This window comes from Leucoraja erinacea, chromosome 7 (assembly GCF_028641065.1).
Source record: "Leucoraja erinacea ecotype New England chromosome 7, Leri_hhj_1, whole genome shotgun sequence".
Taxonomy (NCBI): Eukaryota; Metazoa; Chordata; class Chondrichthyes; order Rajiformes; family Rajidae; genus Leucoraja; species Leucoraja erinaceus.
This window is the reverse complement of record NC_073383.1, coordinates 6,459,440-6,476,300: the sequence shown is the minus strand read 5'-3', so window position 1 is coordinate 6,476,300 and position 16,861 is coordinate 6,459,440. Positions and strand designations below refer to the sequence as shown.

The window sequence follows — 16,861 nt, the reverse complement described above, 5'->3', positions numbered from 1 at the left end:
TGTTATCAAAACAGCAGAATCTGTATGTGTGTAGATATGACAGAGTATGCAACTACAAGATCGATTCTCTGAGTCAGTTAAATTGCAGAAACCCAAGCATCCATCTTAAAATGGGTAAGTAAACCCATAATCCGATTAGCCTAATGTTAGCCCGATTCGGCCTGCACCATATTTCTGTAATCTTCAGAAGTATCAGAAATATACCCCTCTAGTCCTTGGCCAGACCACTCATCCTCGGATGAGCTGTCACTGATTGCACTCAGAACCGCTGTTCCTCTATTGAGAAAAACCTCAACTACTTATTCTATTGAGCAGTCTGATAACCTCAATCACAAATGATGAAGCAGTGCTTCCCTGGTCACTATGACTCCTATGGCCAGCCAGTTCCATGATGGTCTACCCTGATCCAGGGTAACCAAACTGTTCCTACTTGGAACTACAGAGGTTACTTATGCAAGGCACCTTGCCAATGTCTCTACATCAACCTGATCTATCCCAGAGACAGTGAAATGACTAGACAGCTCATGCTGGCAGTAAACCTAACCTGGGCCGACAGACTGCTCCATTCCAGAGTTTACGGAGGTTAATAACGAGACCTTACTGCCTCTAACCCCGGGTCGATTTTTTTTGTTTTTGTTTGTTGGAGCTTCAGTGAAGTTCCATTTGCAGACCCTGTCTATCATGCTTGTCATTCCTGTTAGATAGCTGATGCCGCTGGCCAACTTCTCTTGTAGTGGCTTGTCCATCCACGAGGGAACAGCAAATTTAGAGGCAAGAGCACGCAGGTCTTCCTTATGTGATTGTCACACATCATGCATTAAAGCATGGGATCCCGGCACACAATCATGTCCGGGGTCATGTTTGGAGTCAGTCCATACTGATCTCTGACACTCTCTTAGAGTGGGAGAAAAAATTGCACCCTGAACCAGGCGTTGCCATATACGTATGCCTCGGACTGTCTGTGCATGCTTCCATAACACCGAGCATATTTTGTGACACCATCTCTGATAGTCTTTCGGGTGGGAGGAATATTCAAACTCTGAAATCAGGGGTAGCTACAGGCATATGACTTGAACTGCCTGTTTAATATTTGGCACCATCTCCATCACTTCATACATCCGAGTGGGAGGACTTATGCAACCCTGAACCAGGAGCTGCTTCAGGCATATGTGCATACTTTGGCACCATCTCCACCACTCCTTTCATCCGAGTGGGAGGAATATTGCAACCCTGAACCAGGAGCTGCTGCCTGACATGCCTTCATAATACTGAGCATTTCTTGTGCTAATTGAGACCAACGCCCAATCACATCTGCCATATATGTCCCAAGACTTGGCTATGACTTTGCCCCGACTTTGGGTTGTCAGACTGCTCCTTCAGCAGCTGAACTGGGACTAACTGCAGATCGGTGCTCTGTTGGTATCATCATTGCACCTGCTAGTGACGCCGAGCCCTTGCTCCCTTCTGGAGCCAACGGAGTATTACAGGGAAGGTCTAGAGCGCCTCTGGCCCCCTATACGCCAGACAGAGTGGGAGAAATACTGCAACCCTGCCAGGTGTTGTCATAGGCAATTACGTTTATATGATTAAAAGAAGCCTATCCCAATTAAATCAGAGATTCGACTACTTTATTGATATGCATATAGTTGGAGTCTCTTGTAAAAGAATCTTCAACAGTCCCTCTAGTGAGAGGAAATTACCATGATGCCACCAGGTGTAGCTCCCACATGTGTCTGATAGGCACAGCTCAAACAAGGCTTCCTAAGCCAGGAGCTCTGGACTGCAATGGCAAGTCCAATTTCTTTTTGAGAAGTTTATATTACTTAAATAACTTTTTTCCTATTTCTGAGTGCGTAACATGTTCAGATAGTTAATTGTTGATAGTTGCAGCTAAATTCTGCCCCATATTACAGATTTGACCATGAATTATATATGACTAAATTAGTTTAGCAACCTGCCTTAATTCAATATTGGATAATTTCCTGTCAAGATTAAGAATGTTTAATTGTCATATGACCAACAATTGAGTAATTAAATTCTTATGGGCCTGTCCCACTTAGGCGATATTTTTGGGTGATTACAGGCGACTGCTGCAAAATTTTGCAACAATTTTTGCTGTCGTAGGTGCTGTCGTCGGTTGTCGTAGGTTGTAGCCAGGTGTCGTAGGTGAATTCCATTAAAACTAGTCCCTGGCCGTCGCCTAAGTGGTACAGGCCCATTACTTGCTGCAGATTAACAGGACCATTAATTCAATGACACACAGATAATAAATATATAATAATCAAAACTACAATAAATGAAGAACTAAATGAGGTTACCATGTGGGTGCAAACAAACAAAGTCTGTAGTGCGAACAAAGACACAGACCATAGAAGATCACAGTTGCTGAGGTTAGTGATGTGCAGTGTTCAAGAGCCTGAAGGTTGTTGGGAAGAAGCTTTTCTTGAAACTGTAGGTCAAGGTTTTTTCAGGCTCCTGTACCTTCCTTCTGATGGTAGCAGCGAGATGAGAGCGTGGCCAGGATGATGTGGATCTCTGATGATGCTGGCTGCCTTTTTGAGGCAGCGCCTCCTATAGATCCCTTCGATGGGTGGGAGGTCAGTACCCGCGATGGACCGGGCATGTCCACCACTCTCTGTAGCCTCCTTCATTCCTGTGCATTCGAGTTGCTGAACCAGGCTGTGATGCAACTAATCAACATGCTCTCTACTATACACCAGTAGAAGTATAATAGATTGTGCATCGATATGCCAAATCTCCTCAATCTGCAGAAGCAGTGGCGTTGATGGGCTTTCTTCTGATTGTATTGTTAGAACAAATTAGTATTATTTCAGAAACTTTGAAACAAGTTTGAAGAATTCACATCTTAAATCTAAGTTAATGCTGATCAATTTTGATCAATTTTCCCTCCTGGGATAAATTAAGTTCTATTGTACCGTTTCGCATCACTAGACATGAAATACTTCTGATTAACTTGTATATATTTGTTAAATTAATGCTAGTCACTAGACAAGAAAAACTTCTTAACTGGTTTAGATATTAGTCCCGGTGTATTTTACGCAACGCTATAAATGCCTGTCGATGTTCTTTCCAAGGGCTGACTTCTCCTGATGGGATTGCCTTTGACTGGATTAACAGGAGGCTTTACTACAGTGACTACCTGAACCAGACCATCAACTCGGTCAGTATCAATGGCAGTGACCGTACGGTTGTTGCCAACGTGGCCCGGCCCAGAGCGATCGTGCTGGACCCATGCAGAGGGTAAGCGCTATCACGTCATGCGTTAATGCACCATCAACCCATTCCCACCACAACCTAAGCCGATAAACTGCAATCTTTTCGCCATAGGGAAAGTTGTCATTAAGCTGGAAATAAAACAGAGAAGGTTTTTAACGAGGATGTTGCCATGACTACAGGGAGAGGTCTGGCAGGCTTTGTCCATTGGTGTTCTTATGGAGGTGTATAAAATCATGAGAGAATGAACATGGTGAATGACAATATACAGATGATGCACAGGTCTGAGTGCGTTGGTAGGAATTGTGGCTTTTCCCACTGAGAGTAGGGAAGATTCAAACAAGGGGACACGACTTGAGAATTAAGGGACAGAAGTTTAGGGGTAACATGAGGGGGAACTTCTTTACTTGGAGAGTGGTGGCTGTGTGGAATGAGCTTCCAGTGAAGGTGGAGGAGGCAGCTTCGTTTTTATCATTTAAAAATAAATTGGATAGTTATATGGACGGGAAAGGTATGGAGGGTTATGGTCTGAACGCAGGTGTATGGGACTAGGGGAGAATATGTGTTCGGCACGGACTAGAAGGGTCGAGATGGCCTGTTTCCGTGCTGTAATTGTTTTATGGTTATATGGTGTGCACAAGGTAAAGGGCCTGTCCCACTTTCGCGACTTTTACAGGCGACTGCCAGCACCCGTGATAGGCCGTCGAAATTTTCAACGTTGAATATTCAGCAGTGACCAGAAAGATGCCACGATTCTTTGGAGACCTCTCCCGCCATAGGAGACCACTCACGACCATTGGAGACCCCTCACGACCACGGTTGTGAGGTGAGAGGGCTCCTATGGTCGTGAGAGGTCTCCAGAGTCGTAGCGTCCTTCTGGACACCGCTGAATTTTCAACATGTTGAAAATTTTGGCGACCTATGACGAGTACCGACAGTCGCCTGTAAAAGTCGCGTAAGGTGGGACAGGCCCTTAACTTTGGAATGGTTTAAACACACGAGTAGCAGCCGAGTGTGTTTTAGACCATTCCAAAGTTACCGCGTGCACACAATTCCACCGAAGCACGAAATTGACCTGTGCATCATCTGTTTTATTGAATGGGGGGGAAAAATAAAATTAAAATTAAAATCAGCTATTTTCCAAATCATGCCTCCAGTAATCACCGGACATGATTTGCCATGCGTCCGGTACCGATATTGGTTTTCTGGCCAGTAAAAATAATGACACGGTACAGCAGCAGCAGAGATTCTCAGACCCATTCCATAATGTAAAATGCCTTTTACCCAGAGTAGGGGAATCAAGAACCAGAGAGCATACGTACGCGCTTTCAAACTTTGGTATCTTCTGCCTGGTGGGAGAGGGGTGAAGAGAGAGTAGTCTTGTATTATGTTCCTGAGGCTGTGTGAAATGTAGATGGACTCGATGGTGGGGAGGCTGGTTTATGTGATGGACCGGGCTGCATCTACAACTCACTGCAGTGTCTAACGGTTTTGGGCAGAGCAGTTGCCAAATCACGCCGCGGTACATCCAGATATGATGCTTTCGTTGGTGCATCAGTAGAAATTGGTAAGAGTCATTTGAAACATGCCAAATTTCCTGACTCTTCTAAGGAAGTTGAGGTTAGATACAAAATGCTGGAGTAACTCGGTACAGACAGGCAGCATCTCTGGAGAGAAGGAATGGGTGACATTTTGGGTCGAGATGTGCTTTCTGAACTGCAGTACCAATGTGGTTGGCCCAGGGCAAATTGTTGGTGATGTTGACGTTGATGAACTTGCGGCAACTCTCCTGCAGCACCATTGATACAGACTGGGGCATGTACACCATCTCGCTTCCTGAGGTCGATGGTCAGCACCTTGGTTTTGCCAAGATTGAGGGAAAGGTTGTTGTCCTCTCACCATATTTACGAAGGTCTCTATCTCTTTCCACTTCTCCGTTTTATCATTGTTTGAGATCTGGGCCATTGCAGTGGTGCCATCTGCAACTTGCAAATGGAGTTAAAGCAGAATTTGGCCGTACAGTCTTGTTTCTAGTGGGAGTATAAAATGGGACTGAGAACATATCCTCATGTGGGTATCCGTGTTGAGAACTATCGTGGAGGATGTTGTGTCACCAATCCTTCCTGAACACGGTCTGTGGATCGGGAGGTCAAGGATTGTGTGGAAGAGGAGACTGCTGAGCCCTAAATTCAAGTGTTTGGAGATGAGTTTGGATGGGATTATGGAGTTGAAAGTGGAGCGACAGTCATAGGTTCATAACTCACAGGAGCAGAATTAGGCCATTCAGCCCATCGAGTCTTCTCCGCCATTCAAACATGGCTGATCTATTTTTCCCTCTCAACCCCATTCTCCTGCCTTCTCTCCCCATGCCAATAATGAGAGTCTGACGTGGGTATCCTTGTTATCCAGATGGCCCAGGGATGAGTGTAGGGGCAGGGAGATGGTGTCTGCTGGGTCCTGTTGTGGCAGTAGGCAAAGTGCAGTGGGTTAAGGATGTCTGGGAGGTTGGAGTTGATGTGCTTCTTGAAGCACTCCAGGGTTCAGCATAGTCATGGTTGCCCTGATTGAGATATTCTTCTTGCAGGTATATGTTTTGGACCGATTGGGGAACCAGTCCTAAAATAGAACGAGCAACGCTTGGCGGAAGCTTTCGTTTGACCATCATAAACAGCAGCCTGGTCTGGCCGAATGGACTGACAATGGACTATGACGACCAGAAGCTCTACTGGGCCGATGCCTCTCTGTATGTTTACATTTACATCTCTACTGTCCAGCTATTTAAGGATTTGCAGATACGGCAAGGCAGTTTCAGATATCCAGTCCCTAAAGGGCATCCGGGGGTGGATTTACATTCAATCTTTCTCAATCCTGAATGAAAGATGAGGTTTGGGGCTGAGTTAAAATTAATCCATGCATTTTGAATACGTAGCCGTAAGGTGATGGGATCAAGGCAAGTCATAGACTGAGCAACAAACAAAATGCCGGAGGAACTCAGTGGATCGGGCAGCATCGACAGGCGACATTTCGGGTCGGGATGTGTAGGAAGGAACTGCAGATGCTGGTTTAAACCGAAGACAGACACAAAATGCTGGAGTAACTCAGTGGGGCAGACACCACCTCTGGAGAGAAGGTCAAGACTGAAGAAGGGTCTCGACCTGAACCGTCACCCCTACCTTCTCTCCAGAGATGCTGCTTGTCCCACTGAGTTACTCCAGCATTTTGTGTCTAGTTTTGTGTCGGGGCCCTTCATCAGACTCAAGTTATAGATTGCTGTCCGCCTTCAGGGGAAGATACATCTGCCACAGTGCTATCAATGGTGAACACATGGGCAGAAAGATGAAGGGTTAAGAATATCCTTATAACAATGAGTACAGTGAGTGTGGAAAATTAGAAATGATTGCCACAGATTTGCTAGATTGTTTGACAGTATTATTTAGTGTTGCAAATACAGCCAGCGATAAATGTTAAAGCGATTTAGAGATACATCGCGAAACAGGCCATTCGGCCCACCAAATCCATACCAACCATCGACTGCCCGTACACCAGTCCTATCCTACACACTAAGGAGAATTTACAGCAAGCAATTAACATACAAATCCTGATGTCCTTGGAGTGTGGGAGGAAACTACAGCACCCAAAAAAAATCCAAGCAGTCACAGGGAGAAGGTACAAATTCCGTACAGACAGCATCCTTTGTCAGGATCAAGCCCGGGTCTCTGGTGCTGTGAGGCAGCAACTCTACCGCTGTGCCGCCCTGCCTCCGAACCTGTGATTTATGTTTTGGTGCTTTAGTTGAATATTTTAATTTAAATTGCATCGTTAATGTTTTCTGTGCATTAACTGTTTGCAGCCATCCCAACGTATACCACTTATCCCAGAGCTGTTTGAGAAATGGTTTCAATTATATTTGATTTCAGACGTAAGATTGAGCGGAGTAGCCTGACGGGTGCAGACCGCGAGGTGATTGTCAGCACTGCAATTTACCCGTTTGCAGTCAGCATCTACGAAGAATACCTCTACTGGACAGACTGGAACACACGAAGCATCCACCGGGTCAACAAGTACGATGGGTCTGACCAGACTGTGATGCTTCAAAACCTTCCCGATCGCCCGATGGACATCCATGTCATGTCAGATGCAAAGCAACAGCAGTGCAGTAATCCCTGTGATCAGTTCAATGGGGGCTGCAGCCACATCTGCTCCATAGGTACCAACCATGCATTGTTAAAGTCTTGCATCATTAATGTCCCTGTAGATAACCATCCATCAGTAATGGCTGTAATCCTTAATGTCTCTATAGGATCAACTATCCACCATTAAGGTCTATCATTGTCAATGTCCCCATAGCTGTCATAGATCTATCATTCAAGTCTTTAAGGGTTAATGCCACCATAGGTGCAATAGGTGCAACCATGTACCATTGAAGTGTTTAATCATTAATGTCACTATAGGTATCATCCATCCACCTTTAATGGATCTAATCATTGATATCTCTGAATGATGATACTGAATAACACTTTGTTTATTTATCTATTTATTATCATGTGTGACATGTCACAGTGAGATTCTTTGTTTTCTCATACACAAGGTATGCAAAGAGTCGCACATTAAGGGCGATGACAAAGTTACAAAATATTCTATTTTAACACAAAGTATTTCATCTGTGGTCCCCTTAGTTCTCGGTTGTCTCCACACAACAGGTCCTCGTTTATTCTCCCTCTTTGTAGGTGCAACCGTGCATTGTTTAAGTCCGCAATTGTTAACGTCTCTATAGGTATCAACTATCCATTGTTAAATTCTTTAATCGTTAATCCATAGGATCAACCATCCATCATTAAGTGTTGTCTTTAATTGCTAATGTCTCCATAGGTGTCAACTATTCATCAATAAAGTATTTTATTGTTCATGCCCTGATAGGTACAACCATGTATGTACAAAATCTTTGCGTGCTATCTGCGTGACACGCAAATAACGCCCAAGTGCGATAGGCCCTTTAATGTCTCTGTAGGTATAACCATTCTTTGTTAGTCTGTAATTGTTAATGTCTCTTGGTATAACCATTCATTGTTAGTCATAGTCACAGGGAATCATGGAATCATACAGTATGGAAATAGGCCCTTCGGCCCAACTTTCCCACGCTGTCCAACATACCCCAACTACACTAGTCCCACCAGCCTCCATTTGCTCCTTATCCCTCTAAACCTTTCCAATCCATGTACTTGTCCAAATGTTTTTTAAACATTGTGATAGTACCTGCCTCAATTACTTTCTCTGGCAGCTCGTTCCATATACCTACCGCCCTTTGTGTAATAAAAGTTGTTCCTCGGATTCCTAATAAATCTCCCCCCTCACCTTAAACCTATGTCCTCAAGCCCTTAATCAACATGAAGAACGTACAAACTCCATACAGACAGCACCCATAGTCAGGATTGAACCCGGGTCTCTGGCGCGGTGAGGCAGCAACTATACCGCTGCACCATTCTGCCGCACTTTTAAAAGACTGGGGAGAAGTGTTCAAAAATTCCACTGTCATCTGTGAGGAGAAACTGCATCCTGTTTTGACTATTCAGCGGATTAGCTTTAGGTTTGAGTTCATGCATTTATTCTGAATTTTGCCGCAAGAGGAAACACTCTACCACATCAGATTGCGGTATCAATTATAAAGGTGTGCGCAGTTCACAGATGAAACAAAGAAAGTACTGTCGACTGATTAAATTCTAGATGGAAAGATTGTTTTTTAAAAACTATTTAATTGTACGATGGGAAGACTGTTTATGTGAGGTTAAATCAAGATACCTTAGTTTTGTTTAGTTTAGAGATACAATGTGGAAACAGGTGACCAGCGATCACCCGTACACTAGTGGTGTGCTACACACTGAGGACAATATTTGTAAGCCAATTAACCCACATACCCGCACATCTTTGGAAACTGAACAACCCTGAGAAAACCCTCGCAGGTTACAGGGAGAACATGCGAACTTCGTATAGACAGTACCCATAGTCAGGATCGAATTTGTTTCTCTGGCACTGAGGCAGCAACTCTACCGCTGCGCCTCTGTGCCACCCAATATTATTCAAGGGAAAACACATTTTGGCCAAACAGCATGCATAACTCCAGTGCCTTTAATTTTAATGGACGCTTTGACATCCAGATTGATTATTGCAATGCACAATTGTATCTCACAACTTCCAAATGACATTAGATTGTTTTGTGCAGAGAATAGATACCTAGATAAGGTGGCACGGTGGTGCAGCGGTAGAGTTGCTGCCTTACAGTGCTTGCAGCGCCAGAGATGCGGGTTCGATCCTGACTATGGGTGCTGTCTGTACGTTCTTCCCGTGACCGCGTGGGTTTTCTGCAAGGTCTTCAGTTTCGTCCCACACTCCAAAAACGTGCAGATTTGTAAATTAATTGGCTTGGGTTTGTATACTTGGTATAAGTATAAATTGTCCCTGGTAGGGTAGTGTTAATGTGCAGGATCGCTGGTTGGCGTGGGCCAGTGGGCCAAAGGGCCTGTTTCTGCGCTGTATCTCTAAACTAAAATAAGCCAAACCTGGATAGACAACACTGTACAGGCCCGTACGAAGCTTTTCAAAAAGGGGGGTGGCATAACAGGATTACAAAAAACTTAATGTGAAATAATGTGCACGCTATGCACATCACGAGCGCGAAGCGTGAAGTCCCTCGATGCCGGGGTTTTAGATGTTCTCTGGTGCATTCTGAGCCTTATTTTGGAGCATTTTTGCACCAAATTTATGACCAATATTTCAGAAATTAACAGGAATCTGAGAGGTAGCTTTTTCACACAAAGGGTGCTGGGTGTATGTAACGAGCTGCCAGAGGAGGTAGTTAAGACTGGGACTATCGTAATGTTTAAGAGACATTTGGACACGTACATGGATAGGACAGATTTAGATGGATATGGGCCAAACGCGTGTGAGTGGGACTAGTTTAGATGGGACATGTTGGTCGGTGTGGGCAAGGTGGGCTGAAGGGCCTGTTTCCACACTGCATCATTCTATGACTAAAAAGTGAAGAAGAAAAATGCATGTAGATAAGTAGAGCAGATTTGAAAGAGGAGTGAAATGTAAAGGCAGAGAGAGGTTTATGGGTGGAAAGGAACATAGGAAAGGAGGGGGGAGAGTGGGCTTCGGCAGATGGGTGAAGGGAAAATAGTCACAGAGTGCTGGAGTAACTCAGCGGGTCAGGCAGCATCTGTGGAGAACGGATAGGTGACGTCACTGAGTGCTGGAGTAACTCAGTGGGTCAGGCAGCATCTCTGGAGAAAAGGTATAGATTATATTTCGGGTCAAGACCGTTCTTCAGTAATATTCATGATGTGGGCAGGTGGGACTAGTGCAGATGGGACATATCCCTCCAAACCTGTCCTATCCATGTACCTGTCTAACTGTTGCGATAATCCATGCCTCAACTACCTCCTTTGGCAGCTTGTTCCATGCACCTACCACCCTTTGTGTGAAAAACATACCCCACAGATTCCTATTAAATCTTTTGCCCTTCACCTTAAACTTATGTCCTCTGCTCCTCGATTCACTTACTCTGGGCAAAAGACTCAACCATAGCTATTCAAATCATGATTTTATGCACCTCTATTAGATCATCCCTCATCCTCCTGTGCTCCATGAAATAGAGTCCCAGCCTACTCAACCTCTCCCTATAGCTCTGGCCCTCTAGCCCTGGCAACATCCTCATAAATCTTCACTGTACCCTTTCCAGTTTGATGACATCTTTCCTATAACATGGTGCCCAGAACTGAACACAATACTCTGAATGCGGCCTCACCAACTTCTTATGCAACTGCAACATGACCTCCCAACTTCTATACTCAGCCTGACCCACTGACTTACTCCAGCACTCTGTGAAACATCACAGAACAGGGCAAGATTAGCAAGTTTGCTGATGATACAGAAGTGGGTGGTTTTGCATATAGTGAAGATGGTTGTGAAAGATTGCAGCAGGATCTGGATCAATTAGCCAGGTGGGCAGAGGAATGGTTGATGGTTGCATGGTTCCTTGAGGTCGTGTCGCAGGTATATCAGGTGATCAAAACGTATTTTGGCACTTTGGCCATCATCAGTCAGAGTATTGAGTATAGAAGTTGGGAGGTCATGTTGCAGTTGTATAAGACGTTGGTGAGACCGCATTTAGAATATTGTGTTCAGTTCTGGGCACCATGTTATAGGAAAGATGTCAAACTGAAAAGAGTACAGAGATCCCCATCCTGGATCAGTCCAATCAGGGCTGCGTCATCAGCAAACTTGAGAAGCTTGACAGAGGTGTCTGTGGAGGTGCAGTCATTGGTGTGGTGAGAGTAGAGGAGAGGGGAGAGGACGCATCTTGCGGTGCTCCTATGCTGAGCGTTTGCGGGTCCGAGATATGCTTTCCCGCCTCACATGCTGCTTCCTGTTTGTCAGAAAGCTGGTGATCCACCGACAGGTTCAGGCACAGTCAACTCAGAAAGTTTGTAGCGAAGTAGCTCTGGCACAATGGTGTTGAATGCAGAGCTAAAATCAATAAAACAAAATCCTTGCCTAGATGAAGTGCAGGCCCAGATTGACTGCATCATCCCCAGATCTATGCAAAATGCAGAGGGTCCAGCAGAGGGATTGTGATATTTTTCAGCTTGGCCAGCACAAGCCTTTCAACAGTCTTCATGACTACAGAGGTCAGTGTGACAAGCCTGTAGTCAATAAGACCAATAATCCTTACCTTTTTGGGTGCAGGGACAATAGTGGGGACTTTGAAGCAGGCAGGGGCAGTACATCTTTGCAGGGACTGGTTAAAAATGAGTAATTGGGTGTGAAGTGGTGATTGGAGTGGGGTGGGTGTAGAAGGGCCCAGTCTTTGCAGATGAAGGTCAGGCTGTGAGTGGGTGTGAAGTGTTGGTTGGGGTGGGAAAGGGTCCACTCTTTTCATACTGTAGTCTTGCCTTAAGTAGGTGTGAAGTGGTGAATGGGAAGGAGAGGGTGCAGGGTTCATTCTTTGCAGACTGGGGGCTGGCTGTGTTTATTGGGGAAGGGGTACCAGGGTTATGTTTCTGATTTTCAAACCTGCAGTAAAACTCATTCAGGTCGTTCGTCAGCTGACGATTGCCCAAAGAGGCTTTCCTCTTATAGCTGGTGATTTCTTGTATGCCCTTCCAAACTGAAGAAGAGTCACTATCTGAGAACTTGCTCCTCAACTTCACAGAGTACCTTTCCTTGGCAGCTCTGATTCCTCTTCTCAGCTCTTTAACGATTAGGCTATCGGCTTGACGCATATTAGCCCCCCCCCTCCAATCTCAAAATGGAAATGTTACATCTGTATATAATGATCCCATTAAAATGTGTATTCATGTCACAAACTATAGAATTCACATTTTTCAGTATTGTTATCAAGGAAAAGAAAGCAGTTCCAATTGTTTGATATTATTTGGTATTGTTTAATATTATTCATATGGAGTAGAAAATATAATACCTCTAAAACATAACTTAATTTTGCAATCTCACTAAAGATAATCCCCCTTTCCCTCTACCCTCCCCATCTCTCTCTCCCCTCCCTTCCACTCTCTCCCCCTCCCCCCTCTTTCTGGCGGAGGGGGGGGCGAAGATGAATGAAGGTGGCGTGGGCCCAGCGGGGGTGGTGTGGGCCCAGCGGGGGTGGGCCCAGCGGGGGTGGCGTGGGCCCAGCGGGGGTGGCGTGGGCCCAGCGGGGGTGGCGTGGGCCCAGCGGGGGTGGCGTGGACCCGGCGACGGGAGAACGGAGAACTGGCCGCTTCCAAAGTGGAAACGCTATTTTTAATTTTTCCGATTTTTTTGTTTTTGTTTTTGGCGATTTTTTTCTTAAGGGGGAAAAAAAGGGGGTGTGGTCGCACCCCACGCACTCCCCCTTCGGATGGCCATGCTGTAGATGTTTCCTTCGTAGTTTGACTCAGTTGATTGCAGTGACGAGATGTGTGGCGACGGTGGCTGACTGATGTGCTGTGTGATGTGTTCCAGGGCCCCATGGTCCAGAGTGCCAGTGCCCTGCCCACGGTAACTGGCGTCTGGTCAACAACAACAAAGACTGCATCTCCGCCGACACTGCTGTCTGCGGCACCGGCTACTTCACCTGCTTGAACGGCCACTGTATCCTGGAGAGGTGGAAATGTGACACCGACAACGACTGCGGAGATCGGAGCGATGAGTTAGAAAGGCTGTGCGGTAAGATCCCGATTACTCTCTGCAACCTCTCCCAGAGGATTCATGTCATGGAGTGCCACCGGCTGGTGACACTGGCGGGGAGAAGAATTACATTTGTGGCAATGGTTAAAATAATTGGTCAAAGACCAGCTCAGAGTAAAGATTTGAATGACATCATTTTTATGCATAAAGGATGATAGTATTATTTATCAGCTAAAGACTTGGGCCACTATTAGATTTCATACCACAGATTTCAATTATTGCCACTTCAAATCCCTTGCTTTCCCTCTCTCTCCATCCCCTGCCCCTTCCCAGTTCACCCAGTCTTACTATCTCCGACTACATTCTATCCTTAAACATAGAAAATAGTTGCAGGAGGAGGCCAGTGCTGGCTCGGCCCTTCGAGCCAGCACTGCCATTCATTGTGATCATGGCAGATCATCCACAATCAGTAACCCGTGCCTGCCTTCTCCCCATATCCCTTGATACTAGGGGCAAATCCCGGGGGGCCAGGAGGGACATGTCCCCCCCATGTTTTGAGAGGTGGGGGACGTCCCCCCCATTTTTTGTGAAATCTCCACTTTCTGCGAGACAGTGGGAGTGGAACTGCTGATCGGGGGTGCCGATTGGACGAGAGAGACGTCAGTCAGCAGGCAATGGGGGTGGGACATGATGATTCAGCGCGATGATTGGAGGAGGGAGGAGTGGGGGGGGGGTGGGACTGAGGTTAGAGCGTGGTGATTGGAGGAGGTGGCACAGACCTGCGCCTCATCTGCAGCCGGGATCGACGCTGGCTCTCCGGCGCTGTCCCGTCCCCACCCTCAGATTCAGATTCAATTTTAATTGTCATTGTCAGTGTACAGTACAAAGACAACGAAATGCATTACCCGAGTGCCCTCCCTCCACGCCCGAGACGTGAGGTGTCGGGAGTCAGACGGAAGCGGTGCCCCCAGGCCCACAGCCGGAGCAGAGATGCAGTGCTAAACCCAGCTCAACTCTGCCTGTCCCGTCAGGTTAACCTACAGCCCTGCCTGGACTTGCGGGAAATATAGAAACATAGAAACATAGAAATTAGGTGCAGGAGTCGGCCCTTCACCGCCATTCAATATGATCATGGCTGATCATCCAACTCAGTATCCCGTACCTGCCTTCTCTCCATACCCCCTGATCCCCTTAGCCACAAGGGCCACATCTAACTCCCTCTTAAATATAGCCAATGAACTGGCCTCGACTACCCTCTACGGCAGAGAGTTCCAGAGATTCACCACTCTCTGTGTGAAAAAAGTTCTTCTCATCTCGGTTTTAAAGGATTTCCCCCATCCTTAAGCTGTGACCCCTTGTCCTGGACTTCCCCAACATCGGGATCAATCTTCCTGCATCTAGCCTGTCCAACCCCTTAAGAATTTTGTAAGTTTCTATAAGATCCCCTCTCAATCTCCTAAATTCTAGAGAGTATAAACCAAGTCTATCCAGTCTTTCTTCATAAGACAGTTCTGACATCCCAGGAATCAGTCTGGTGAACCTTCTCTGCACTCCCTCTATGGCAATAATGTCCTTCCTCAGATTTGGAGACCAAAACTGTACGCAATACTCCAGGTGTGGTCCCACCAAGACCCTGTACAACTGCAATAGAACCTCCCTGCTCCTATACTCACATCCTTTTGCTATGAATGCTAACATACCATTCGCATTCTTCACTGCCTGCTGCACCTGCATGCCTACTTTCAATGACTGGTGTACCATGACACCCAGGTCTCGCTGCATCTCCCCTTTTCCTAGTCGGTCACCATTTAGATAATAGTCTGCTTTCCTGTTTTTGCCACAAAAATGGATGACCTCACATTTATCCACATTATATTGCATCTGCCAAGCATTTGCCCACTCACCCAGCCTATCCAAGTCACCTTGCAGTCTCCTAGCATCCTCCTCACAGCTAACACTGCCCCCCAGCTTTGTGTCATCCGCAAACTTGGAGATATTGCCTTCAATTCCCTCATCCAGATCATTAATATATATTGTAAATAGCTGGGGTCCCAGCACTGAGCCTTGCGGTACCCCACTAGTCACTGCCTGCCATTGTGAAAAGGACCAGTTTACTCCTACTCTTTGCTTCCTGTTTGCCAGCCAGTTCCGTGTCTCCGTGATCCCAACTATATCATTAATAGCTATTAATAGTCATTAATAGCTATCTGCACATTCAACTCATCCACCTTATTACGAATGCTCCTTGCATTGAGACACAAAGCCTTCAGGCTTGTTTTTACAACACTCTTACCCCTTATACAATTATGTTGAAAAGTGGCCCTTTTTGATTTTTGCCCTGGTTTTGTCTGCCTGCCACTTTTACTTTTCACCTTGCTACCTATTGCTTCTACCCTCATTTTACACCCCTCGGTCTCTATGCTCACACATTTAGAAACCCTTTCCCTTTAACTCCATCCTCCACTATCCCATTCGACACCCCACCCCCCTTATTCAGTTTAAAGCCACCCGTGTAGCAGTGGCAAACCTGCCTGCCAGAATGCTGGTCCCACACCTGTTAAGATGCAATCCGTCCCTTTTCTACAGTTCCCTCTTACCCTAAAACAGATCCCAGTGATCTAAGAATTTAAATCCCTGCCCCGTGCACCAGTTCCTAAGCCAGACGTTCAGGTCCCGTATCTCCCTGTTCCTGCTCTCGCCAGCACGGGGAACTGGAAGCAAACCGGAGATAACAACCTTGGAGGTCCTGCTTTTCAACATTTTTCCGAGCTCTCTAAAGTCACGCTGCAGAATATTCATCCCCTTCTTTCCGACATCGTTTGTGCCGACATGCACTACCACTTCCGGATGTTCACCTTCGCCCTTGAGGATTTTCTGCACTCTGTCCGTGACATCCTGGAACCTGACACCGGGAAGGCAGCACACCATCCTTGCATCCCGTCTGTTGCCGCAGAAACCCCTGTCCGTACCTCTCACAATGGAGTCTCCCACTTCAATGGCCTTGCCTGCCTTAGGCCTTTTTGGTTTTGGCTCAACAGCCCTATTCGCATCGCAAGCCAGTCCGCCGCTCAGTGTAAACACGTCTTCTGTCCCAACAGCTTCTAAGCGGGTGAACCTGTTTACAAGAGGTACAACACCCGGGGACTTTGGCATTCCATGCTTCCCTCCCTTTCTCACTGTCTCCCACCTTCTCTCTTCCAGTACCTTAGGTGTAACAATCGTACTGTAGGACTTGTCGAGGAACGACTCCGTTTCTCGGACGAACCGGAGGTCATCCACTTGCTTCTCCAGTTCCCCAACACGGCCCTTCAGGAGCTCTACCTGGATGCACTTCTCGCATTTGTAGCAGCCAGAGGCACCAGCGGTGTCCTTGACCTCCCACATACTGCAAGCATCGCACTGAATCAGCTTGCCTGACATCTCCTTCTTTCGTCTCTACCTCTCAAGCGTATTGCGTGGTCTC

The 16,861-nt window shown here is 46.3% G+C and overlaps 1 protein-coding gene across 1 annotated transcript in view; it reads left to right on the top strand.

Annotated features, from left to right (window-relative positions):
* The window catches only part of lrp2a (low density lipoprotein receptor-related protein 2a), a 281,896-nt gene that overhangs the window by 172,925 nt on the left and 92,110 nt on the right, over positions 1-16,861 (top strand). Inside the window, 4 exon segments of the mRNA XM_055637704.1 lie at positions 3,096-3,261; positions 5,819-5,977; positions 7,152-7,441; positions 13,234-13,437. Of these exon segments, the coding sequence (XP_055493679.1) occupies positions 3,096-3,261; positions 5,819-5,977; positions 7,152-7,441; positions 13,234-13,437 (819 nt within the window).